A 27,816-nucleotide genomic window follows, 5' to 3' on the forward strand; every position below is an offset into this window, starting at 1 on the left:
GTGGGTGTGTGAGCGTCAGTGAGGGCTGAGTCCCGGGGAAGATGGCGGCCTCTGTGTTGACTCCCGTCAAGACTGAGGACCACATCCTCCATAACTCCATGCTCGAGGACGACCCCAACGACAACTCCGCCACCAATGAGGAGGAGAAGACCAAGCCTCGCTGGGGGCCCTACCACAAGGGCGCCAAGGAGCTGGCGGGACTCTACAGCAGAGGTGAGGTGCAGCCAGCAGCAGCAGACAGACTGCAACACTCCGGGTTCCTTTCCTTCTTCTGGATGGAGCTGTCTGCCTCGCCACTGTCTGCCTCACACCTTCACTAGCCTGAATATATCCACGAGTCGGTGTGAGTGAGTGCATGCACTAGAGGGCTAGGTGCTATAGAGCCTGATAGAGGCGCTGGGACTATCTCCAAGCCTCTCGGGGGGTCTAGAATTCCCAACATTTGCCAGTTTACAGCAGATGATAGTGGTAATGGAGAGGATTGGTGGCTGAATATCATCCCAAGAAAACGGCAGACAAAATCCGCGAGTTTTTCCTTACCATTTACGGGAAGGAATGAAAGTTATTCGTTACTGGAGACGAGCATAGTTCTTGACCCTGACCTGACTCAACTTTCCCTGCTGTGGATAAGGGGTGAATGTTGTCTGGGTAATGAGTAGTTCATTTCTCAAATACCGTCACCTGGAGGACATACTGGGAAGATATTAAGAAATATGACATTTTTCACTTTACATTATATCCCATTTCATCTATGATTATGCCCGAAACGCTTTGCGTAATAGTGGCTTTAGGCATTGTTTGTACTAGCTCTACCTATAAGTCAACCAGTCTTTGTAAAAATTTATTGTATGTATGTACCTTACCTAAATAAACATTTTATTTTATTTTTATTTTTTGAATGATGCTCAAATTCTATACAACTTTGATAATTTTGATCCTTTTTGTTTGTCTTTTATGGAAATAATAATAATAAGTCGGTAAGGTGTGTTATTGTTGGTTTAGGTTAGAAGTGAGCTAGGAATGGAATACTGTGAAGCCTCGTCAATATCCTGAATAGGTTGATTATGTGGTTGTCGAGTTAGTAAGCCTAGGGCAGGCTGCAGGCGATGAGTCGCAATAACGTGGCTAAAGTATGTTGACCAGACCACACACTAGAAGGTGAAGGGACGACGATGTTTCGGTCCGTCCTGGACCATTCTCAAGTTAATTGTCAGGCTGTTAGGGCAGCCTGTTAGGGCAGGCTGTTAGCCTGATAATGATGTTTTTCAGGTAAAAGTACTGCACATACATTTAAAATAAGTTAGTGTTGGATTTATAGATAGAGCTCGTACATACTATGCCTAAAGGCACTAATACGCAAAGCGTTTCGAGCACAGTGTTTTGGGTTAGTCTGATAATCTACCTGAATGTGAATCTACCTGGCTTTTATTATACAACACTTTAACTGTAATATGACTTGGGGATTGTTTACTAAAAATGAATTGGATTGCGCCTGCTCTAAATGTTAACCTGGATTTACCCAAGGGCTACTAACACTATTGGCCTCGATGAGGACAGGAAGCCGGCGACTTGTCGAAAGCTTGTAGGTCCTAATATTTGCCTTGATAATCTTTTTCCAGTTTGAGTTTGAAATTCAACAGTCTTGGTATTTATGGTTTTGGCAGTTCCATGGGTTTATAACCCTGTGAGTGAATGTAATGTATGTTAATATTTGGACACGTTTGACCTTGAATTTTAAGCATAAGTATTGAATTTTCCATCTATGGTACAAAGTCCAGTTGCCAGATTTCCAACACATTTTGAGATAGACATGTTTCTTAAACTTTCTAGTGCTCACTTGTTTAGGTTAGGAGCAAGTTAGAAATGTGGTTGTCAAGGAAACCCCCTTCAATAACCCCTAAAGGTTTAATGTTATTTTTTTAGTAATGAATGATTAAAAGACACAATGTCTTGGACATGCTATACTGTCTATTCACATTTGGATAACGTAATGGGATGAATCGAGTGTTTCATGTATCTTGGCAAGTATATTATATCGTGCAAAGTTAAGTTCTTTCTGAAGAGTAAATGAAGAAATGCTTGATAAATTAAGCATACCTAAGTTAGGTTAAAGTTTGTAGGATAATTTTGAATACAGGTCCTTGGGAGGTGTGATATTTTTTATACCAAGAATAAATCTGGCTATATTATACTGTAATATTCTGCACTATATCCAAGTAACATAGTTTTTGATGGGTCTTTTTTCAAATGTATGAATTACTTCAAAGAGTTCTGGTCTATCTCTTATAGTTTCTTATTTTCCATAGATGTGCAATGACCTATGTGGAATTACTCAAGTGTACTGTAGTTATAGGATGAGAGCTATGCTCGTGGTGTCCCCTCTTCCCAGTACTCTTTGTCATATGACACTTTGAAGCGACTGATGTTTTTGCATCAACCACTTTCTCCACCAATCTACAAAAGTGAACTTTCTAATGTTCTTTCAGCAGCTTTGTTTCCGTAGCTTGATTATATGACCGCTTGTTCTTGACGTTGCAGGTGTGGGGTAGTTATTGTGTTCGGACTCGGGCCAGTACAGTGCTGTGCTATGGATACAGGCCAATGAAGGACTGTTATTTTGATGCAGGATCAAAAATGTTCCTAGATTCTTCAGTGTTTGGCTTTTGTGTCCTACCTAAGAATTTCATCTTTGTTATGGTAGCTAAAAAATTGTCAAGTAGTGCTGCTGTATACTATAAACTTCGGTACATTGTTATACTCCTGTAGGATAATATAGTACAGTAATGTATTACATAATTACATGTAGAACACTTGGAAAGTGCCCAGATACAGAAAATATATAATAAAGTTTATAAAACACAGTATAACTGTGAGGCCTCACAAGGTCAGAATGTGGTACAGTATTTATATTTTGCAATCCAAAACAATAACTGTTCTATAAATTGTTTACTAGCCAGCATAAAAACATTGTGCAGATGCAGATTTGCATTTTCAAACTTGTTTATAACTTAGATCAGCTATATTTATTCCAAAATCATTTAATAAACCAGAGGTTTATTGTCTACCAGGAAATAAGACGGTGACACCACCTATGTAGAATTGACTCAACAGTTGCAGTCCCCGTGGGCCAGTGGTAAAACACACTCCCTGCGTTTTGTGAGCATTTTGGCCTGGATTCATATCCTGGCTTAGGAGAATTGACTAGGTGCTGATCCTTAACTTCATGCCTCAGTTCACCTAGCAGTGAATGGGTATCTAGTTGTTAAACGATTTGGTGGGTCATATTCCAGGGAAAATTAGGATAAAGGACCTGCCCGAAATACTATGCGTGCTTAGTGGTTTTACAAGAATGTAAGAACTCTTGTACAGTATATACAAATAAAATAAAAATAAAAAATTGGTCAGTATGATATGAGGTGAACCACAGGAAAGTTCCTCATGAGAATGGCAACAAAACATTATATGCAAATTTGTCAAACATACTCAACAGTAAATACTGTATTCGTATTTTTTTTAAAGTTTGTTGGTATGCTTTTAATAGTATCCAGTATTGTTATTGCTTATACTAGTACTGAACCTAAATTGGAAGACAGTACAGTATAGTAAATTATAAATACAGTTCTGTAATTTCAAATATATAATATCCTTTGGCATTTTAGGACCCCTTAATTTTAATTCGCTTGGATCCATTTTGTTTTCATTGTACTGTAAATGCTAATTATTTAAATGTAAATGCTACATTTAAAAAATTGCTATTAATATAAACTTTTTTCTTTTGAAATGGTCACATTCATATCATTGGGATCTATGAATCTAAATCTGATCATTGGAATCATTGGAATCTATCGTTTCTGCGCGAAACGCTTTGCGTAACAGTGGCTTTAGGCATTGTATGTACTAGCTCTATCTATAAATCCAACTTTTGTATTTCACCTTGTATGTATGTACTTTACCTGAATAAATATTTGTATTTGTATGAAGTATTGTGTGCCTTGAGCATCCTGCCAGAGAGCTTTTTGTAATTGTTAATATACCTGCTTGTCTCACATTTATTATTCACTTAGTTGTACATAGTGCTTTAGGAATTCCCAGCAAATATTTGTGGGAAGTGTCCATGTGTTAATGTTGCTGTAAAACCAAAGAAACTTGAGAAAATTATTAGTCTAGCTGCAAAAAATGCTAGTTCTAAATAAGTTTGATGTTTCAGTGTGCTACAAAAGTTTTAAAAAGGAGGTATTAGGTTTTTCGAAAGATGAGGAAATTCTTGGATATTTGCATTAATAAAGACCATGCAAGCAGAAATGTACCCATGAGTTTCTTGATAGAGCATTGTCATTATTTGAAGTCATAAAGAAAAAAATTATGAATGGAATGAAACGCCTTTTCTAAAGATTCCTCGGTGGCTCCCACATGCTTCCATCTCTTGCCAACAATCCTTAGCCCAGGATGCAGGCCTTTGAGGCCCATTTATCACTTGCCAGAACCCAGGACAAGATCTGACTGATTCAACATGGTAAGGCAAGCTTGGGTATTGGCAATACTCAAAATCTGTAAAAAATGCCAAAAAGTGGCTTGGAATATGAATGACTGCTGGGAGAAAAGTAGTTACCATGAGGCAAATGATCATTGCCTTTGGGTAAATACCCTAACCGTGATGTGCCACATTGTCACTAAACAGCAGCCCAAGTCTCCAGGTTCCTCTTTTCCCCAGTTCAGTTGTTGCTCTGGGTGTTGTCCACACAAATTTTGAGAGAGAGAGAGAGAGAGAGAGATCTAGGGGTGCTTCTAGATAGAAAACTATTATCCGAGGACCACATAAAGAACATCGTGCGAGGAGCCTATGCTACACTTGACAATTTCAGAATTGCTTTTAAATATATGTACTGTATCGTGAAATACTAAAGAAATTGATCACATTCTTTGTTAGACCAAAGCTGGAATATGCGGTGGTTGTAAGGTGCCCATATCTTAAAAAGAACAACAAACTGGAAAAGGGGCAAAGACATGCTACTAAGTCACTCCCAGATTGAAAGGCAAGAGCTACGAAGAGATGTTAGAGGCATTAAATATGCCAAAACTAGAAGATGGAAAAAAAAGGAGATATGATCCCTCATTACAATGGTACAAAATTGTAATGGGAATCGATACAGTTTATAAGCATGAATTCCTGAGACCTGTAACTTCAAGAACAAGAGGTCATAGATTTAAACTAAATAAATAAAGCTGACAAATATAAAAACATTTATTTTTGCAAACAGAGTGGTGGGTGTTTGGAACAAGTTAGGTGAGAAGGTGGTGAAAGCCAAAACTATTGGCAATTTCCAAGCGTTTTATGATAGTGCTGGGAAGAAAGGACACCAAAAGTGTAGCTCTCATCCTGTAACTACACTTGGATAATTACACTAGTCATATTCAGGAAGAGTGATCCTTCTGGCCTCTTGGTGGTCAGCTCAGTCTCTGGCTCTTTTTGGCCAGGTGTCTGAACCCAGGTATTATTCCACAGTTCTGCCTCTTATCAGCAGATTAGCCTGGCAATTTACCTCACTGGTTTCATAACCTCTGTCTTGGCATCTGGAGTTTCTGATCCAGGACTGTCACCATTCAAATGTCAATAGACCTACTAATGGGTTCCAGCTAATTTTCAATTAACTAATTGTTGGAAATTAACTGTTTGCAGTCATTTGGCCATTTTGATGCTTGTTCTATGAACATTGCCTTGCCAAATTTCTGGACACTTTCCCAGTGACAGTCCAATAATATTCCCCTGTTCCCTACATCACTGTAAGAGGGAACAGGTCTGGTCTCCAGTAAGGCCAACAGAACTCCTATGACTTAGTGTGACACAGTAGTGGGGGAGCCATTGAGATAGCTTCAGGAAACCACCGGCGCTCTACCAGAAAGAGGCGTTTCATTATATTCAAGGTCTCGGAACATCTCTGAAGTTCTTGAACGGGACTGTGCGCGCTCCTGCCTTGCAGTGGATGGTGAAGTCTTGATAGCTGTGTGCGCAGGCTCGCTCTTTGCCTTCGGATCTGGTTTTGTTGGATTTTAAGACTTTCCGTGGTTTATTTCTCTCCAAGATAATAACTTCTTGGTTGCTGTGTTGATTTTGATTCTGTTGTTATAGCTTAGTATTTAGCTTTGATATAGTGTAAGAGGGAGCTTGATTGTACTGTACTGTATTACATTTACCCATTCATCCTATTTGTATAACAAGGGGTTTATTAATAAAGTACTCTATATTTCTGCTCAGATTAAAAATTTGAAACTGTGAATACAAATTGGATAAGTTTATATTGAATCTACGAATATATTGAATTTGTATTAAATCTACACAGTCCCCGTGGTGTAGTGGTAAGAAACTCGTCTGGCCTTTCACGAGCACTTTGTCCTGGGTTCGTATCCTGGCTGAGGAGGATTTACTGGGCATCAATCCTTGACTGTAGCCTCTGTTTACCCAACAGTAAAATGGGTACCTGGTTGTTAAACGATTTGGCGGGGTCATATTCCGGGAATATAGGATTAAGGACGTGCCTGAAATGCTGTGTGTGTTAGTGGCTGTACAAGAATGTAAGAACTCTTGTATATATAAATAAATAAATAAATAAATTATTCTGAAAATACCTGGGAAAATATTGTACTGTTTTTGAAATAGGGGTGTTAATTTATGGAACAAATTACTGGATAACATGCTTGACGTGGGATTGCTAGATTTTTAAGAGTACGTTAGATTTGAGGGATTTGGTTGGATCTAAATAGGAGCTACCTTGTATGGCCTATAGGACTTTTTGCAGTTTCCCCTTATGTTCCTATTTTGTCTGCCTTCTCGGCCACTGGAACTTGGCCTAAGTTGTTCATGCCTATTCGTCAAAATGTGGAGTAGGATTTACTTCATGGCATGATTGTGGAAGCAAGCTGTATTGGGCCATTTTCTCAATCCATTTGGACCAATTAGTGCAAGTGGACCATTGAGGTCCACTTGGCCTCTTGCTATTGTTGTCGTTTTTATTTCTGATCTTTTTATTTTAAGAAGGACGTGAATTGGATTTTTAATTCCAAATGTTTGGCTTTCAAATTGCTCGTCAATTATTTCAGTTGAAGGCCACCTCTCCTGCTCCCTATCATGGTGTGGTCAAACCTGGTTCTGCATATTCAACCTACTGGTGAGGTGGTGCTGATTCTAATGAATCGGTTGCCTGTATGGGTGTGGCTTGTCTCCTTACCTCTGCTGCTTCTGCCCATTGCTGGGAGACCTCTTCTGGGTTACTTGTGATTCCTGTAGGCTCTTTCATAGCAAGCTCTAGATACCCTAGAAAATTGTGGGTAAATGGTAGGGTCATGAATGCTATAATTTTATTTCCAGGCATCATTTAAATGCAGTGAAAGAAAGAATTAGTTCATTATTACAGTAAAATTAAAAAAAAATTGAGCAGAAACTGGGGGAGTTTTCCATACCATGTGTCGCAGCTGATCTAAAAAGGCATTGCATTGCTTACTTTGAATAAAAGATTCCATCAGTGAGATTAATTTGGGTCAGCCCATTTATAGTTTGTACAAGTTTACACTTCTATCACCAATAGGCCTATGCTTAATACAACAATGTCACTAAGGGGATCATCCTCACTGTTTTATGCCATAAAGAGAACAAGTTGTTCAGTGAATTCTGTTGTACTTGTAGAACAAAATATTAACCTGTAATAAACCTGTTACCTTATCTAGATGAATAGAAACAAATTTTATATCATTTCCTTTTTACATTTGTTGAAAGGCAAACACATAAATGAACAAAAAGTACTGCAGTGAACTAGCCTGCATGACATAGGTGTGTTGTGCCGTGCTCGCAGATAATTTCCTGCTTCCCCAGGGTCGAGCCTTGAAATGTAATTAGCAGTTGTTGTTTTTTGTGCTAAAGTTTTTTAGTCTAGGTGTGACCAGGTAGCCTGTGAATGGTTGGCGATGCTCAGCCATTGGGGGATTCCACTGGTACATGGGTGGGGTTGTCATTAAAAGCATTAACTTGACTTTAATAAAGTAACAAGCATTAACACTAAAAAGAGGGGATTTTGATATATTTTGCAAGTCATTTCCTAGGTTTGTTCATTTTCATTCTTATGAAAGATGAAGAGATGAATGAGAAGCATTATCTTAATGCAAGGTGAGTGGGGGGGATGAGTCATTGTGGATCAATATGATGGCTGCCAAGCATGAACCTATGGGACACTGCCTTGCTGTGCCTTGCTGTGCCTTGCTGTGCTTTGTTGTGCCTTGCTGTGACTTGCTGTGCCTTGCTGTGCCTTGCTATGACTTGCTGTGACTTGCTGTGCCTTGCTGTGCCTTGCTGTGCCTTGCTGTGCCTTGCTGTGACTTGCTGTGCCTTGCTGTGCCTTGCTGTGCCTTGCTGCAGTTGAAGGCAGTGTTGCTGTTCATTGCTATTTCATGTTTATCCTGTAATAGTTTTTTTATTAAGAATAGGCCTCGGTTGTATTCTTGACCCTAAATATGGGACTTTCCATATAACAGGAACTTCACAAGATTTTTAAACCCATGAAGATTTTTTTTTTTACGTATGCAGGTTTAAAGAAAAATCTAGTATTGTTTTACTTTGCATGTGTTACACATGCTGATTTGTAATACTTTATTGAACTCGCTAAAATGTTTTGTGACTTGATAATGTGCTGGTTTTTCTCTGTACAATTTTTAGGCTACCTTCCCCCCCCCCCTTTCTTCTAACACCTCTGAGCTTAGCCCCCCTTATCCCCTTACTCCTCTAAACTTAGCCCCCACCTCATCCCCTTCAACCTCTGAACTTAGCCCTTCTTTATCCCCTTACACAGGCTCCTTTGTCCCCCTTTCACATATAGTATGTACTTGGGCTCCCTTGCCCCCCCCCCTATGTCTGTATTTGGGCTCCCTCGTGCCCCTTACACGACTGTACTTGGGCTCCCCGGTGCCCCTTACACGACTGTACTTGGGCTCCCCCGTGCCCCTTACACGACTGTACTTGGGCTCCCTCGTGCCCCTTACACGACTGTACTTCATAGTTATTTGAGTGTTGTCAAATGATTTCTGGCTTTATCAAGCATTATAAATGAGTAATATGAGGGACAGTTCCTTAAATGAGGGAACTTTTAGTATTTAATTTCTTGGCCCAACTAGTTTCAGAATATAGGTTTCACAATGTACTGTACGTGTATGTATTTCACAGTTAGTGTATTTTTTTTATTTATGTCACATAATAAATGTTGATCTCTCTTTCAGGGAAGCGAATGCAGGAAATAGTCTGTGTATGCATATGCATAACATTGATGGTAGTGAACTTGTACTTCATGGCAGTTCACTTCAAGTTTGAGAAGGTGGCCACCATTTGCCTGGTGGCGTTAGCGGGAATCTTCACGGCAGACTTTGCCTCTGGATTCGTCCACTGGGGAGCAGACACATGGGGGTCTGTGGAGCTCCCTCTCTTGGGCAAGGTGGGTTGCTTTCCTCCTCCATTTTCTCTATATTGTACCAAGTATTAATTGTTTTTCTTCACATTTAATAAGAAAAATAGCAATGCTCTGTAAATTTGTACCATTAATTATTATAGGATTTATAATGGATTCTTGAACAAAAGATAATCACTAGTATTCCTAAAAGACTTGGATCTGTCAAATTTGGCGACTACTTGGAAATACTACTGTACAGTACTTTAATGTGTTCCCATTATGTTTATTAGCTGCATTTACACTTTTTTCGCTAATTTGTGGCTGCCATTCACTTTTAGTGTATCGACTGCCTCATTCATGGTTCTCTCTGCATGTACCTCCCAAGTGCACCTCACTGGAGGGTAGGCAATGTCCTATATTTGAATATTTATGCTGTAATCATTTTAGGTTAGTACAGATGTTTGTCATTTTATTTTGTTACATGCAGATGGTTTATTGTAGGTTTGATGTAGGTTTATTTTGATGCTTCTTATTGCTGCATCAGAACATTAAAGTGTTAAATTGTTTTACTTTAATTTAATTTAAATTTAAAGTCAATTTGCCTCGTCTCTTTCAGAACTTTATTCGTCCTTTCCGAGAGCATCACATTGACCCAACTTCCATCACTCGGCATGACTTCATAGAAACCAATGGAGATAACTTCATGCTCACCATTCCAGGCCTGATGTACATGACTTGGAATTTCTGTTCCAAGACCAATGAACAGATTCAGGCCAATTACTATTGGTTTTCCTACTTGTACCTCCTGGCTATTTTTGTCTCATTAACTAATCAGGTGAGAATTGCTGGTGTTATGTTTTTCTGATGGTCTTTAGTGGCTCCTGATATACTGTATATAACTGGCTGTGTTAACTCTTGTCACGTTGGTTCTGCGTTAGTCTAATGCAATCTTAACCCATTGAATCATTGATTGGCAAAACATTTGTTATATCGTTACTTATTTTACAAAAACAGTTAAAAGCATTTTTATTAAGCTGACGTAAATTAATCCGTCCGTTAAACCAGTCTTGTTGTCTCGATTTTTATCGAGACTTGTAAGAAGAAAATGGCAAGTCAATTGCGGTTAAAAATTTGGTAGTTGTTGTAATTACATTTTCTTGATATATTTCAAAAGTTAAGTCAATAAAGTGTTGTGAATCATTTTGTTGAGTGTTGCTGTTATTATAAATTGTCAAATGACTTTCACCCTTTAACTTCTGTATTGCCAGGAGCAAATTAACTTGAAACTTCATATAATTTTTCTTGAGCATATTTTCATACTGTAATTAAGTGCTCAAGTTTCCAATAGAAGAGGAAGATTGCAATTTTGCTTCAATTCAGTAAGTCAAGTATAAAGGAAAAAAAAATTATAAATAGATAAATATTCTTTTTAATTTTGTCTGGACTGCTGTATTAACCTGGAACTTTGAACCAAAATTGCTTGCGGGTTCATTGTGAAGGTTGAAACTGCAAGACGATTTGTAATTTCTAACATTATTGTTTCCTTGTATAATGATTCTCTCTTTCCTACAGATCCACAAGTGGTCTCATACATACTTTGGTCTCCCACGCTGGGTCACTATATTGCAGGTCAGTGCTCTATGTACTAATAATAATAAGGAAGTATTCATAATGCATACAACACACTTTTATGCATACATGATAAATACTTCATTTTCTTCATTAATATTTTTTGTTCGTTTTGATACCTTGTGCTACTAGATTATTTGCAACTGATGGCATTTATTTTATAAAAAAAAAAAAACACACGCACGCACGCACACGTGAGAGAGAGAACGAACGAACGAGAGCGAGCGAGCGAGAGTTCTTACATTCTTGTACAGTCACTAGCACTCAGTGTTTCGGGCAAGTCCTTACTCCTAATATTCCCCGGAATACAACCCGCTAAATTGTTTAACAACCATGTACCCACTTTACTGTTGGGTAAACAGAGGCTACAGTTAAGGATTAGCGCCCAGTTAATCCTTCCCGGCCAGGATACGAACCCAGGCCAAAGTGCTCGCGAAATGCCAGGTGAGTGTTTTGCCACTGCGCCACGGGGACTGCAATCCCCGAGCAATACAAGAGAAATTTCATTTCAATAATTTTAGTGTAAGACTCTACCACAGCAGAAATGCCATGCAAATCGAGGGAACCTAAATCATGGAATGATCTTCCAAATGTGATTAAAAGCTGTATATGTCTAACCAGTTTAAGAGAGAAACTAAGAAATATATACAGTACTTGATATCGTGTATCAGATTTCGGTTACATTTCCTCGTCAGAAAATTTTTTGGGGGGGCTGTTGCTTTATTTGCTAAAAATGTAGTCCTGTGCCTTTCATCATTAACTGTCGCCTAATTGTTGCTCAGCATTTGCTAAATTATTTATTTGTCATGTTTGCTTCCTGTATATTATAAAGTGGTTTACCCCCATTAAACCCATACAAATTCTTACTGACTTAAAATTATTTTATGCCCAAAATACTTAGTGATCTAGTGGCTTTACCAAAAATTCACCTTGATATATTTTTTGCTGTTATTACTAATTTTAAATACTATATCTGTACTATTGCTAAAGCTACAGTCTGTAATGTAGTAGTCTATGCCTGTCATCATTACTGTATCACTTTTTTTATTATCATTACTAAATTTCCTGAATATCTCGCATGTGTTGGCTTGCTTCTCATTTGGTACAGTATTACATTTTGCCCAAAACACTTTTGTGTATTAGTGGCTTCATATACAGTACTATGCAACCCTTGTACTGAACCTTCAGATATACCTCTGTATTGTGTTCTTATGTATACAAATTTTATGAATAAAATATTTATTATTATTATTATGGACATTGAGAAAATCAGTATACCTGGAACATACCTGGAGAGGAATTCGGGGGTTCTTCTACTCCTCGAGCCTAGCCTGGGGCCAGGCGCGACTTGTGAGAGCTTGGTCAAACAGGCTGTTGCTTGGAGCGGCTTGCAGGCCCACATATCCACTACACCCTGGTTGGTCCGGCACTTCTTGCAAGAACCTGTCTTAAGTGTTCTTGAATACCTCCACCTTTGCCAGGCTAGGCAATATCTCAATGCTTTATGAGAAGGTGTTGAACAGCTGTGGACCTCTACTCGTCACTGGTTCTATTCTACATTAGGAGCCATGAGGAGGATTCGAACACATGCATCGGGTACTCCCAGGCTTGCTTTAGACCACTACACCCTGACATGGTAAAAGCATTGCAACATTGGATTCAACTGTATACTCTATAGTCACCCTATGAATGAATTTCAATTCTTCTCATGGCTCCTACTGATTTTCTCGGTTATACATCACATTCAATGTGATTTCTTTGTGCATTATCATTATTGTAAGGCCCCCACCCCCCACCCTTGGGCTCAGCAAAGTTGGAGCTATCTTCTGATAGCTTGCCAAGATATCCACCTAAAGGATCACATCAGTTGCAGAGTTCCTTTTTACCTTCTGGGAACCAGAGCCCAAGTCTACCCCTCCCCTCCCCACTCAGAGGTGCAGGGAGTGAGAAATAATGTGCCACTCAAACTGATAAAGCATCTAGAAAGTCTGCAAAGCTTTACAGACAACTCTTGGTGCCTTGTTTTGATAATTACTTTATGAACAACTGGAGGGTTCATAGAAAGTGAAGCATCAAAATTGCTATGTAACTCTGTAAACAATTGAAACAGCCCATCTTCCAAACAAAAACCCAAAATAGATTTCATCCACCTGCCAAACCCCGTTTATGAATGGAAAACGGTTTACACACGTCTCACGACTGCTGATGTTCAAACACTTCCGGAACAAGTGCTACACTGACGAATTTTGTTCGAACCATTATGCTGTAAATGCTTCACCCACGTACAGTACTACAAATACAAGTAATCACCAACAGAACCTAAACACCCAACCTATGCCTATATAGGTTAGGTCATTTAAGCAGTCCCCGTGGTGAAGTGGTAAGACACTCGCCTAGTGTTTTGCAAGCACTTTTTCCTGGGTTCATATCCTGGCCGGGGAGGATTTACTTGGCGTCAATCCTTAACTGTAGCCTCTGTTTACCCAACAGTAAAACGGGTACTTGATTGTTAAACGATTTGGCGGGTCATATTCTGGGGAACACAGGCTTAAAGGACTTGCCCGAAACGCTGTGTGCACTAGTGGCTGTGCAAGAATGTAAGAACTCGTGTCCTGTATACAGTATATAAATAAATAAATAAAAAATAAAAAATCTATGTACAATATGCTAATACTGTATATTATAATATTAATTTATATTTGAGAAAATTCCTGTTTTGAATGAACAGCATGTTAAAGTTTATGAATGCGTCTGTTGGGTCGACTGCTGGATAAAACGGACTTGAGTTGAGGATGAGTCGATTAAAATGACAATAGATTCACTCAAAACATATCTCGAACTTGTTAGTACTGCTAGCTGCCACCACTCGGCCAGGGCCCCAACCAACAGCCGGCTACCCTGACCAGTCATTTTGCTCAAAGATGTTTGTGGTGTCTGAAACTACATGTGATGCTTTGGTCTGACTGTCATGGGCAAGCCCCTCTCCTTCAAACGAAGTACTGGCTGTCATTGGACTTTATCCATCGTGCAAGAGAAGGGGAGGCCATTTACCTGTGTATTGTTCTTCAATTTTAGTATTAGCTTCACAGACATATTTTCTTTCCAGCTTGTGTTGGTTTGGCTTCTTTGTGCTTTGAGCTGCATGTGCTCAGGGTTTTCTTCTGTGGGTGCCCACTAGTGCAACCCCTGCACTGACAGTTGCTTCTAGATGGAGAGCATCGCCTTGGGGTTGTTATGAATCCGACGCCTCTGTTGGCCTTTACCTGAGGATGTTCTGTTGGTTATGTGGGGTGCACTAGGGCACATGCACTTGCTTATATGGCACGGAGCCTATGAGTGTTGGCTACAGTTGGCGATCTGTTCCTTCAGCAAGCAGCCCCAGTTTCCAAGTGTAATGGTTAGCCAGCTGTCTTCAGGGACCCCTGGTAATTTCTTGCTGGGCTTAGGTGTGGTGTGTTATGGATCAGCTTGCCGAGCTTGGGCGCTCTACATAGAGCTTGATTGGTATTCATCATCCTTGCTACCGGATGTTGATCATTCTTTTTACCTCTGCCAAGCTGTCTACTGGGTCAGTAACACAGCATTGCACAGTCCCTAAACCCTGTGACATTTGCTCTTGCTGGGTTTCTGCTTTGACTGATTCAACTTCGAGCTTGAAAGCTCATTGACCGGCTGCAACTTTACGTGTGAAGTTTCTTCAAGTTAGGCATTTGCAGCATTCTGATTTGATGTCCTGGAGTTGACCCTATGGTATTTAGGGACCAGAATTCAAGGTGTTGTGAACCTCTGTCTGGACCCAGTCTAAGCCAATCCTTTTTTTTTTTTTTCCAGTTCTGGCTCTGAAGCACCTGAGGGTTTTAGAGTCAAATCAGGGATTTGCTTGGGATGTAACTTGGCCTTCCCTAAAGGTGGTCCCATCCACTTCGACAGTGGTCCTGCTGAAGGTTGAGGAATTTTGCCTATACAGTGGAACCTCGAGTGACGAGCGCCTCATTTTGCAAGCATTTTGAATAACGAGCGCACCGATCGCCAACAATTTGTCTCGATTGGCGAGTGTTCGTTTCATTAACAAGAAAAATATAGTGCGTTTCCGCTGGTTCTCGCAAAGTCTCGGACACCTCCGACGATGCAAATAACTTTTTTTTTTTTTTTTTTTTTTTTTTTTTAAGATTCTAATGATGCTGGGAGTAAAGTGGGGGGGGTGACTGCTGTAATGTTGCAAAGCATTGATTTTTGTTTTTAACACATTTGAAAAAAGGAGAAATGTCATAAAGGTTCGTTCGGTGTTTGTCAGGTAGGCTGCTCCATTATTAATAAAAACCATGACAAATACAAAACAAATTGAACAAATTTGAAAACAGGAAAAATGTCGTAATGGAGCATCCTACCTGACATACACTGAACGAACATTTTTTCTATAAAAAAAATTAAAAATATAAAAAATGTACAAATCTGAAAGAAGACACAATGTCATAAAGGTTTGTTCAGTGTATGTCAGGTAGGCTGCTCCATTATTTAAAAATCGTTTATCATATTGATGTTTTTCAGTGGTAGAACGGATTATTTTTATTTCCATTTTTAAATGGGGAATTTCGTTTTGAAAGATGAGCGTTTCACATGACGAGCTAGGTGCCAGAACGGATTAAATTCGTTAATTGAGGTTCTACTGTACAACCATATCACTGCTCTGTACTGTCTTGATGGGATGTATTTTTGTTTCGAGCATTGAGAGAGGATTTTGACTGCCCCAAAGTCTTCAAGCACACATCACTAAACTAGAAAAAGTTCAAAGACATGCAACTAAATGACGTCTGGAACTAAAAAACAAGAGCTACGATGAGAGGTTAGTGGTGTTAAATATAACAAAGCTGGAAGATACAAGAAAGAGGGTGATATGATCACTACGTACAAAGTTGTAACAAGACTCGACAAAATTGATAAAGAAGAAATTTAGAAAACTGCAACCTCAAGGACATGGGTTCAAACTAAGGAAACAAAACCACCAAAAAAAACATTGCCACTCGTTGCAAAAGTGAGCTTTCTAGACGGCTGGAATGTGTTAAGTGAAAGCCCAAAACTCTCAGTAGTTTCAAAGTGTTGTATGGCGAAGTACTGGGAGGATGGAACATAAGCATAGCTCTCTTCCAGTAACTACACTTTGGTAATTGCACCCCCTAGCACAACCAAAAGAATGCACTTAGCCAAGGAGCCAAACATAGGAATCAAAGATCCAAAAACCCAAGGCGAGGCTCTTCGCCCTGGTGACCTGACCTGGCCTATCAGGGGCAATCTCCCAAACAGATACACGTAATATAACCATGCAAGGGCAGCGCAAGCGGGAACCCAGGAAAAAACATCCCAAGAGCATGCAGTCTGAAACACAAGAGTTAAGCCCACACGATGAGGTGGAACACAAGTGTGCATGTGGAGCAACGTCCAAAATAAGAAAGAATACAAGAAGTTAGTGGCCCCTGCAGGACAAACAATCTCCAAGGATGATCGGCACTTTGCTTGAAGTGGCAGTAGTTGCCCATAACTGACAGACCAGAACACTTTCCACATCCACATGCTGCCTCATCAACGACAGAATTGACCAGGTGGTAGCTAGCCGAGGGATAGTGCCGGTATTTGGTGCTAAAGCGTTTAGAGCTAGTCTGTGTGTATTCCTTGCTCTGTGTGAATCATTTGCAGGCTTGCTTGACAATTTCTAAGCTTCCATTTTCTCTGTACCCCTCCTGTTGTCTGTAACATTTTGCTGACTTTCTGGAAGCTTTTTCCAGTGGGATGGCAGATTGTCCTTGTTCGCTGCCCCTCAGGAGGCCCAGGTTCTGACTCTGGTCCCTGGTAGACTAAACAGAACTTCTGTGACTGATTTGACCTTTTAGTATGGAACAATTTCAACAAGATAGCTTAACCCCTTAACTGCGCCAGCCAACAACAGTTGTTCTGAGTTTTTTTTTTTAATTAAGCTATATTTTAATATTTTTTAATGTTTTCATCACTCTGTGTTTTGAAATGAAAATAGTTGAGTTTGGAAACATTTTGACATTATTATTATTATTATTATTAACATCTTTATTGACAAAATTAATTACAATTTTGCCTAATCTGAGGATTTTGATAGTCTTATTAAAGTGAGGATAATGCTGGTATTCACTGTCACGGTGAATATGATCTATTTTGTTACATATCATATAAATACATTGTCCAATGTTAATATATGTCACTTTCATCAATGTCCTAAAAATATTTTTTTTTTAGGGGATTTTTTTTTTTTAAGATTTTAGTTATTTTTTCTTTTTATTGTCTGATTTTGTTTTAACCTTTACATCCTGGAGAATGCATATGTTTTCATAGCTATGTGGAGATAGAATGAAATAGGTCAACAAATAAGTCAGTCACAACTAGCAAAACTTGGGACTTAATTTTTTTTTTTTTTTCCTGATTTTTGTTTCTCTGATTTCAAACTCTATTGTCTTTGTCTCTTTAGGTTGTTTTGATGATTAGGGACCATATTAGGGCTTTTTCACTTATATGAAGGAAACCCTAAATATATCCCCTAAATCCTTATCTTTATTATAATTAGCCCTATATTTTGTGTGTTTTGGGTTATTTTTTCTTGACTTCATTTCAACACACATTGACCTACAACTTTCATATATTCGAGTACAAATGCCAAACCATATTTATTAAAACATACAATTAAATTAATGAATTAAAACTACCTTTATTCATTTTTGATAACTTCAACTTTAATTATCTCTAAAACCAGAGTTTCAACTTTGAGTGGCTTCTAAAATTCCAGTTATTAACGGATTCTCACTATTTTGACATATTGTGTGCTCTGCTGTCTATTCTTCAATCCCATCAGAATGGATTTTTCATAAACTTTATACATTTGGAGTTTTGATCTAAATTTGCCACATATTTCAAATGTCCTATTGATGAATTTTTTTACAGAAAACTATACTAACAACCTATATTCTAATTTAATGAAGATCATATGCTATTCTGAGAGAATAATAACATTATATGAACAATTAATTATCATATTTTTTATTCTGAATTGAATATCTGAAGTTTTCAATATTAATTTTTAAAATTAATTTTGATTCTCTGGTTTTTCAAGTTATGCTGTGATCATTTAGACAAAGTTGGAGCATTTGCCTAGTTGATGTGCACAAAAAATTGTCAAGTGTTTGTGCAAGTTTTAAAAGCTTAACTTAAATTAATTTTTTGTCAAATCATATATACAGTATATGTATTGCGCGGTCTAAGGGTAAATGATGCCATTTGAGTCATCACGCATACTCCATATTTTAGTTCCATGATGAAATATGCGGCATCATACAACGAAATTGTTAACAGAACAATAGTGCTGGACTTGGTGAGTCCCAATTTTTTCTCATTCACATTTGAGGAGAAGACTGCTTTTTTGCAATGATCGCTGTATTTGTTAGGTTTTGCCCACATTTGTTACAAGTGATATGTTTTTGTGCAGTAGGTATTGTTGAATTTCAGACCAATTCCCTTGTCTCGATTGTGCATTCAGAATTCTTCCATTGTATCTGATTTTGTTTGTTATTAACCGAGCTCCATTGTTGCAGGAATTTACTGTACCGATTATTTTCCTCTTTTTCTCAGGACCTGCATATCATCCTGCCCAAGCGTCACCACCGCATCCACCACGTGGCACCCCACGAGACGTATTTTTGCATAACAACTGGCTGGCTGAATTACCCCCTTGAGAAACTCAGGTTTTGGACCTCTCTAGAGTGGTTGATTCAAATGGTGTTGGGCTACAAACCCCGTGCTGATGATTTTAAGTGGGCTCAGAAGAGGGACTGAGACCACAGGAGCAGTGTCGTGCAAGCGATGCAGTATTCCTTAGAATCAAAAATGAGAAGTAGGATATGATAAACAAAGACCAAGTATATTATAGAAGTATTGTATTTTATGTACGCGTGGGATGTTTCACAATGGATACACGGAAGTACTATCAAATCCATTTTTGACACGACTGGAAGTCGATTCTCGAGATGGTGACGAGGTTTTGAAACATTGGGTATTTTACTATCATAGGAACAGACCAAATGTAGAATGTAAGGAAGTGAAATTGTATACTCTCAGGTTTGGAATAAACATATGTATTAACTTATTTCTGTTAGAAAGCTAGATACTTGGTTATTACACATGACAAACCTCAAAACTTTATATCTTATGTAATCCTCTGAATCCAGTATAGGATTTTTATGCGTAAAGTCATTTTTTTTGTATCTGCCATGAATTTAATACAGTATAAGTAACAAGAATAAATTGGGTCACAGTTTTTTTTTCAGATGAGAGAAATTTTGATTTTGGTGTGATCTCTATTAAGGAGAGCAAGAAGTATTCATTTTATGTTGTCAAAAGACTCAATGAATATAAAGAATTGTGTATATAAAATAATATACAGTGTGGGATATAATTTTTTTTTTATTATAGGAGATTTATATACCTTATTTTAAGAGAAATGGGGAAATAATATTTTACCTTCCATGTTAGTTGGGGGGAGAGGGGGTACATTTTTGCATTGTTTTTATAATTTCCTTTAGAAAATATTGCACTAATACCTGTATTAAACTATCAACAAATAGGATAGATATTAAAAAAAAAAAAGCTAAAATTTTAAGATTTCTCTTTTAAGCAGAGATGGTGAGTTTTGAAGAACAATTACAATACTGTATTTTCTTTGCTGTTTAAAGTAGAGGTATGACTCTTTGCTGGTTGCATAATACAGTCTCAAAATTCCTTATTTCCTTACTATTACCTTTCAGAATTTCCATGGTGTAACCATTCATGCCCAGTTTTGAACGTGATGCATCAGTTTATCGACTTACTTTGGGGCTGTGCTCATTCGTGTCTTTTATCCTCTCGGGTGTGTGTGTGTGCGCGCGTCTTAATGGCTACCACACTGTATCTGTTCTAGACTAAAGTTCTCGTGGGAAGATTAATAACAGTCTCGGTATGTGGTAAAGACTGTTGCTACAGGCACCCGCTCCGAGCCATCGGCTGGTGGCCTACTGTGATGCATTCCTTGAGTGACCTCATCTGTAAGGTATGTAGTAAGAAATGTAAACCAGACGAGTCTCAGAATAGCACTGTTGACGTTTGAGTTTGTTCCATTCCTGAGAGGATACATGTGGAGTTCTGTAGTACAGTGGTGTACGGCCTCAACTCGCAATCAAGGATCTCGGTGTGATCTCCGGGATGGGTACGTTTCCTTTCACTTGATGCCTCTGTTCACCTAGCAGTAAATAGGTACCCAGGAGTTAGGCAGCTGTTGTGGGTTGCATCCTGGGGAAGGTCAGCAGTTGGCCTGTAGGGGGGACCTTGATAAGCCTAAGTACAGGCTTCCTGTCTTCATCGCTGGGAATTATATGGCAGGACTGATATTTGGTCATTCAGTTGAACATAGAAAAAAAACATTCTTTCATTGTCTTGCTGTGTAAGGTAAGATTTTGACTTATCACATGCCAGCTTTATATACTAGGTTACATTTCTTTTAAAAGTAACTCACTAATAATAATATCAAACATATCCATTAATAAATTACAGTATGGGAAATGCCTGTACCAGTTGCCAACTTGGCTATGGATTTTATTCACTGGCTTAAAGCTAATGCATACATCTTAATTGCTTCAAAAAGCGATTCCTAATACTTCTCTTAACATTTATGAATAGAAAGATGTGTAATACGTTGAATTTGCCTTGAAATTTGGGGATCTGAATCCATTATAAGACGGATGTATCATATCGTTACAGTATGGCTAGCTTTGTTTCCCCGAGGCCAGCATGGGACTGCTCTTTGGGACTTTTTTTTAACGTGCCGCCACTTGTGCAGGACATTTAAAATCCCATAAACCGTGATAGATTTTCTCAAATTGTATTTTATGCCATTGGCAGTTGGGTATGTGCAAGGAATTATTTTTTTTGTGGGGTGTGTGTAACTGCGAAGCATTTAGCAGTGTTTGTGTGTGTGTGTGTGTGAGGGAACTCTCTGAAGAACTTAGTAGACACTTTTTGTAAAATGATACAGTAGTGATTAAGCTTCAACTCGGTGAGAGTTGCAAATGCTGGCTTATAATGAAGTGTTGCTCACGATGTGTTTGGATTTGTTTAACTTCACAAATAAATGATTTTCAGATTACTTTCACGAACTAATTTTTATTTAATATACTGTGTATGTGCATATATGTATGCTGTAATATATATATAAATATATATATATATATTTAATATATAATATACAGGTATATATAATATGAAAAACACACTTCTTTATATATTCCTTATTTTATGAGCTACTTATTAATTAACATCCTTTGTTTCCATGTTACTATTAAAATTAGACAGGGTTGGTGGGGACTTGCTTGTCAACTTTTACTGCCCGATTCCTAGGTAAAACATCACTTCTGTATCTATATGCTTCGTATAAGCTTTTATGCACACAAGCATATTTCTCAACATTGATGCAGGGGTCTATTACGGTTGGTGTGAACTGTCATCATGGACACCATATGTGAAGACAAAATTGTACTATATATGGACAGATCTTTATTGAAGGTGGTGATGGTTTATCTGGATAAAACACTTTCTAGTCTTCGTTAATTGTAGAATAGGCTTGGAAAGGCTTGTTCAGGGTGTAATATCATCTTGAACAAAGACTTGGCCTTAAATGATGATGACTGTTTTTCACATATCTATGAGATAAATATACTCCTCACGATAAGCTATTACCATGCCTATAAGTGTTGTTTGGAGAGCCTTGCATCAGTTCTCAAAGTTAACAAGAAAAGTTAGTGCTAGACTGGTTCAGAACTGCTCTTATGAGTGGAAGAGGGCACTATCCTCATTTTGGTTACTTGTGTAAGAAATTTGGTGTCATTGTTAGAGCAGTTGAGTTCCTTACTACAGTGTCTAATTGCATTATTTTGTTGATTAAAATAGCTCGCCAAGTAAAGGGTTAGTATCGCTAACATGTCTTCAGTACACATTACACACATACATTTGTGCGTATATACGTACGTAAATAAATATCTATCTCCATTAATGTTATTTGTACGTGTAATTATCGGTGGATTAGTCTTCGTACTGATATTTTTATGAGGTGTAGCCAAAAATGTTGGGAGTGTAGAATTTTTGTTGTTTTGGCAACGAGAATGTGCTAGACGAGCATCATTTTTCGTGAAGTTGATGCCGCTTCATCACCTTTGTGGAGCTCCACTACAAAGGTGGTTTCATATCCACTCAATGATACAAAAACCATTAGGACCACGATGTTCCTAATTATCTTAGTCGCGGTATTTGATTTAGTTGATGGCTAGGGATATTTTTGGAACCCTAGTCCTTAGCACTGCTCCTTTTTATAGCTTTTTGATACTGGTGGGCTGGGGATAGTGAGGAGATCTTTGTTTATGCTCATCACTTTCTTCCTTTTCTTGCAGTTTCTTGTGATCACTGTTTTAATCTTTGTGGGTGCCTGTACAGTAATCCACATTTGGGTCAGTGTATGAATAGGAAGTTTATATAATTATCATGGTTATTCTGTTTTGTTGTATCTCCAGGTAGTGTATCTTTATAGAATGGTTATCGATTAAGGTATTTTGAATTGGCCTGGGCTATAACGTGCTGCTTGCATTAAAGGGGCCACTCTATCGGGGCTTTTGGCATGCAGGCCTTTATTAAAGCCCTTTGTCTTAATTACTGGTTGAAATTAATAATTTTTCCCTTCGCGGTAAGTTTTGTCGCACATTAGATTAATGCTCAAAAAAGAAATGGACGCATATATTTCTCATTGCATGGAAAAGCTAAAAATACAATTTACAAGCACCATACTGTACATTTCCTTTGATTCTGTTCACCTAAAGTAATCTTCCTGTGACTGTCCAGTTTCTTGTTTTGTAAATTTTAGTGTGGGTCCATCAACTTGCCTGTCGCCTTATTCCTTCCTCAGCCCATTGGTGCGCTGCCCTCCTTCCTCTGACCGATCCGCGGTGCTGTGTTTATCAATTAATCGTTCTTGTCGAACATTTGCATAATTCTCATGTGGCTCAAACTACCAATGTTCTTCTCGACATGCTAGCTTCATCATCATCTTCACTTGAGGCAATATCATCATATCTATTTTAAGCACATTTGTAATTTTTGAACTGCTTTGCAAAGATGCTTTCATATTTTTTATTTTGTAAATATAACAAATTATATATAAATGAATGTATAGTAAATTTGATATGTTTGAAAAACTTAACATTGAGAAGTCATATTTTAAGTAGAGCAATGCTAATTAACTGTGATAGTTTTACCAGTAGCCGAATTTAACGAGAATGGACACCATTCATATCTTGGACTCCCAATAATAGCAGGGAGAAGTGTCTTTTTTTCATGTGTGTTGTGCAGCCTCACAGTAGATATGTGTGTGGGTAGGTCCTCACCTTTGCTTGTGTGCAGGCTCCTATGTTTGGGCTACTACACTGACATGGCTGCTTCCACATCAGTATATGTAGCTTCAACTCTCGTGACCTTAGATGGTTGCTAGTCATCTTGATCATGAATGGGTGTTCAGTGTCCTTAAACTTGAGTGCAAGATTTTTTGTGGTACCAGCCTAAACAGAGCCTTGCGTGTGTATTAACCCTTTAATACTGAAACTTCAATGGATTTCTACTCGTTGTTTTCTCTTTGAAACTGGATAGCTTTTGCTGTACCTGGCACAAAGAACTCGTGATGTTGCACTAAGCCTAGTCTAGGATGCATCTCTATTTTCTTTCGGCTTTGTATATTTTGTCCAAGGGAAGAGTGGAGAAAATGAAATCCATTGTAGTCGCATTACCTTGAACAACAGGTTCTAGGTGCTTAGAGGAAGAATTTGTAACAATATTTTTGCACAATTGAAATAGAATACATGGATCAACACGGTATTTGGTGTGTACTTTTGGTGATCACTGTAGTTGCCGTTACTTTTGCCGAGGTAACAAACTAGGTTAAATAGCATCTCGTGTAGTTTGAATGTTCCAGAGCCAATTTAAAAAAATGCAAGGTGTATGCAAATGGAATGTGTTCTAACTTTTGTCATGACTTGGACCATAGCTTTCCACGCGTAAAATTAATTTTGTAAAGGGTTCAGAAGTATAAGTGCCATAGGAAGTATAGTAGCAGCTACAGCTACAGTACCTCTTCCTGGGTCCTTTATGCATGGCCTATTTATATTTTTTGGGGTATATTTCTTACTAGTCACCACAGATTTATTATAATTATTTTATTTTAGATGATACTGTTCATATGGGATGTATGTTAAATGCATCTAACCCACTAAGATAAATGATGCTTGAGAATGCATAGGTGCATGTAACATGGTTTATACTGTACACAAACATTCATGCCAAAATGTTTTGTTTAATGTTTATTGGTAATTTATGTAAATGTGGAAATACCTGATGAAGCATATAATTTATTCAGTTATTACTTTTTTTAATTATATATATATATATATAATATAATATTTTTTTTCACAAACACACATGAACATTAAATAGCAGTTGCATATTTAGTGACCAGGAAAGTATAATCAAAACCCTTGACAAAAAAAAAGCAAATATGACTTCTGTATTATTTTGTCCGGTACATCTTGTTGCACCGTAATATTGTTTAAGAATGTCTGGGCCCAAGTAATTTCTGTGGTGTAAATACTAGTGACTTTGATGTTTGAAGAGCTTTTGTCATTAGTATATACTGTGTTTTCATCTGAGAGCAATGGTTCAGGTGTGCCTCCCCCTGGGCACCCTGAACTTCATTTCTCGCTGAATAAGTTCTATGCTGCATCGTTTTAGTCTTTTGTAACGAGACAAGGGAGTGTCTGTCTAATCGGTTTGAGATGCTTTTCTCAATGTGGGGAGAATAGGAAGGGAAATACAAATAGTCTAGACTGTGAGTCTTGGCATTCTCAATGACTACTCTGCTGCTCATTGCCGAGTCTAAATGCCTCTTGCCTGGCAGTACTATACTGTATGTCTTATGGACTGTTGTTGTACTGTATTGTCATGCAGTAATCTGTTGTAACATTGCTGTCTTAATGTCTTTCCACAGTGGGAATCAGGATTAATAGTTGTTCAGATTTTGGAAGTTGCAAGTAAATCTGGCCATTTCCATCACACATGGTAGAAGTTTGCTCAAGCATTTTGAAGCTTTGAATTTTGATGAATATGATATTTTGAGTGTTGTTCATAAGTACTGGCTGGCTTTTATCATTTGGTTCATCTCCAAGAATATGGGCTGTATTTTTCACAGACTATGTTGAACACATGAACCTCCCAAATAGTGTATGGAACTGAGAAAATAGTGGTTCAGTATGTGTAGAGCTGTTTAACAAGAATTATGATTATAATGAGAATTGGGAGATATTGCTATAATGAGAATTGGGATATATTGCTATTATGAGAATTGGGAGATACTGTTATAATGAGAATTGGGAGATATTGCATGCACGAAAGTAATAAGAGGACAACTTCCAGCATATGCAGTACCAAAGTGTGACAAGAGATACATAGATTTTGCAGAGTAACTTGAATGTTCATGCCATTATTGTTAAGCATTTTGTGGTCTGGTAGTTGATACATTGCAGTTTTGCTGTCAAATGTCTGGCATTATTAAATACCAGACAGATATCAGAAAAATACATGTTGGATTTATGCGTGCAGTCTTGTAATGGCTAAAAAGAGCCTTCCCCCATAACAAAATGGCACAGATTGGTGGTAGATGTACTCGATGTTGGTACATTCTGTTTCGGAAAGTATAACAGTGTTAAGAGAAGCTCATGTTGTGGCAACATTCTTGCAGGCGCTACACTGTAGCTTTGGATGATTTGCACTCATTGCAGTCCTGATTAAAAGTCAACCGTTTTTTATAACATGGTTCAATAGTCATAACTTTGGTTTTATTAATCTACACAGTCTCCCCGGCTTGGCGCCTTCTTTTGATAATTACTTGATCCTATTGATCTTGTGCCTTTAATCCTCTTAAACCAGTAAAATAAATAAATAAATATATATATATATATATATATATATTATATATATATATATATATAATATATATATATATATATAATATATATATTTATAATTTATTTATTTATATATCAACATGCCATACTGTCTTTGAAAATCATTTGTGACAACTGCTTTGTTCATTTTGGAACTGTAAAAATTCCTGCAGAAGATTAATTTAAGTGTACTGAAGGGCATTTGTTTATTGACCTACTTGGGCCATTTATTTTGTGCCTAATGTTATGTAAGACTGTCATATAAAAGGTATTTACTTATCAGATTTATTCCAAATGTTCCAAATATGGAAACAATAAGTATATTTCAGCAATTTAAAGAAAAATGCTGTGCAGTACCAATAAAGTAATTGCTACTGTATTTAGATTGAAGAAGAGTCCGAACTGGTCTGTAGTAATTCACACAGATATTGGGCAACCACTTGACGTGTATAAATTTATGATGCTATTAGGTAAAGTAGCATATGTTAGCATATCATTTAAGCAACTGTTCCTAAATACATATACAGAATAAGGTGTGCCATTTTTTTTTTTTTTTTTTTTTTTTTTTTTTTTTTTTTTTTTTTTTTTTTTTTTTTTTTTTTTTTTTTTTTTTGTATTATAGATTTCATTCAATTTTTAATTCTAAAATACTGTAGGCTTTGGTGATCTAGAAGTAATACCGTAAAAGAAAAGATTTTGCGGAATGTGTGATATTTAGACCATCAATGTTATTAGCCTAGCAATGTTTAGAAAAGAATTGAGAGGCCAAATACAGTACTAATAATGTTTAGAGGCAGATACTGGAGTTCCATGGTAAATGTGTTCTCCATACTTGTAAAATACAGCTGCTTTTTAATTGTTTACTTGTGATGCCTTAGAGTTGTATATCCTGTGAATCATTAGCTTCTGTATGACCACAGTATAGAAGTACTGCATTATTTCTTTTATTTTGGAACTTCACACAACATGTGAATTTTCATGAGTATACATAAGTATTTGTAAAATTTTTGTGTATTATTCTTTGGTTATGATAGTTCAATTTTAATCCTTGAAATGCACATAGGATAAATCGAGCATTAATTCTGTGCCCCCCAAAAAATTGAAGCAATTTCTTTTTTGTCTTTATTGTTATCATGCTGAGTATAGGAAAAGTGTAAAAAGAACAAAAATAATTTGTCAAGATGGCAGATGTTTACTGAAAACCTCAAATACCGTTTGGGAACCCTCAATACCCGCAGGGGCATATGTTGCAAGTAGCTAAGGCATCTTGGGTAGATACGTACATCATTGGTTGGTTTTAAGATACGTATGTGCATTTCAAGGGTTAAGCTACACAAAATTTTATCCATTCAATATTCAGTTGTTTCAGGTTTGTGTGTGTGTGTGTGTAGCACCCAGAAGCATTATGGATCTCTGACGTTTTCACCAGTTTTGATGTAGTGTAATAATTTAAACAGGTTGTAGTACATTCTTACATCTTAAACATAGCATTTCAAATTTCATAATTCAAAAAGTGTGTGCCAGGTATATAACTCTGTGTAACTTGCACTTACCATATGGTTACTTTTAATTTACAGCCATCAAGCATGTCAACTGATTCTGTTATGGATAGTTGATCATTTTCAGAAGAATATGTACATTTAAAAGCTTTATATGAAAAAATAAAACCTGCAACAAATTCTTGA

General features: G+C 37.5%; 1 protein-coding gene and 1 long non-coding RNA gene across 2 annotated transcripts; both read left to right on the top strand.

Annotated features, from left to right (window-relative positions):
- On the top strand, nt 1–27,816 carry Kua (Plasmanylethanolamine desaturase Kua). The gene is made up of 5 exons (XM_045764472.2): nt 1–213; nt 9,259–9,470; nt 10,042–10,260; nt 10,998–11,054; nt 18,699–27,816. Exons 1-5 carry the CDS (start codon nt 42–44, stop codon nt 18,900–18,902), a joined length of 864 nt encoding a protein of 287 aa, XP_045620428.1. The 5' UTR covers nt 1–41; the 3' UTR covers nt 18,903–27,816.
- On the top strand, nt 225–3,470 carry LOC138356894 (uncharacterized). Its single transcript, XR_011224687.1, has 2 exons — nt 225–343; nt 2,539–3,470. It is a non-coding gene; the product is annotated as an uncharacterized lncRNA (long non-coding RNA).

The sequence above is a fragment of the Procambarus clarkii genome, chromosome 75, assembly GCF_040958095.1.
Source record: "Procambarus clarkii isolate CNS0578487 chromosome 75, FALCON_Pclarkii_2.0, whole genome shotgun sequence".
NCBI classification, from domain to species: domain Eukaryota; kingdom Metazoa; phylum Arthropoda; class Malacostraca; order Decapoda; family Cambaridae; genus Procambarus; species Procambarus clarkii.

Bases quoted from the DNA above. Each gene is read 5' to 3' on its own strand.
- Kua (XM_045764472.2), top strand. From the start codon at position 42: ATGGCGGCCTCTGTGTTGACTCCCGTCAAGACTGAGGACCACATCCTC. The intron at 9,471-10,041 runs GTGGGTTGCTTT...CGTCTCTTTCAG, and splicing joins AGCTCCCTCTCTTGGGCAAG to AACTTTATTCGTCCTTTCCG. The intron at 10,261-10,997 runs GTGAGAATTGCT...TCTTTCCTACAG, and splicing joins TTGTCTCATTAACTAATCAG to ATCCACAAGTGGTCTCATAC.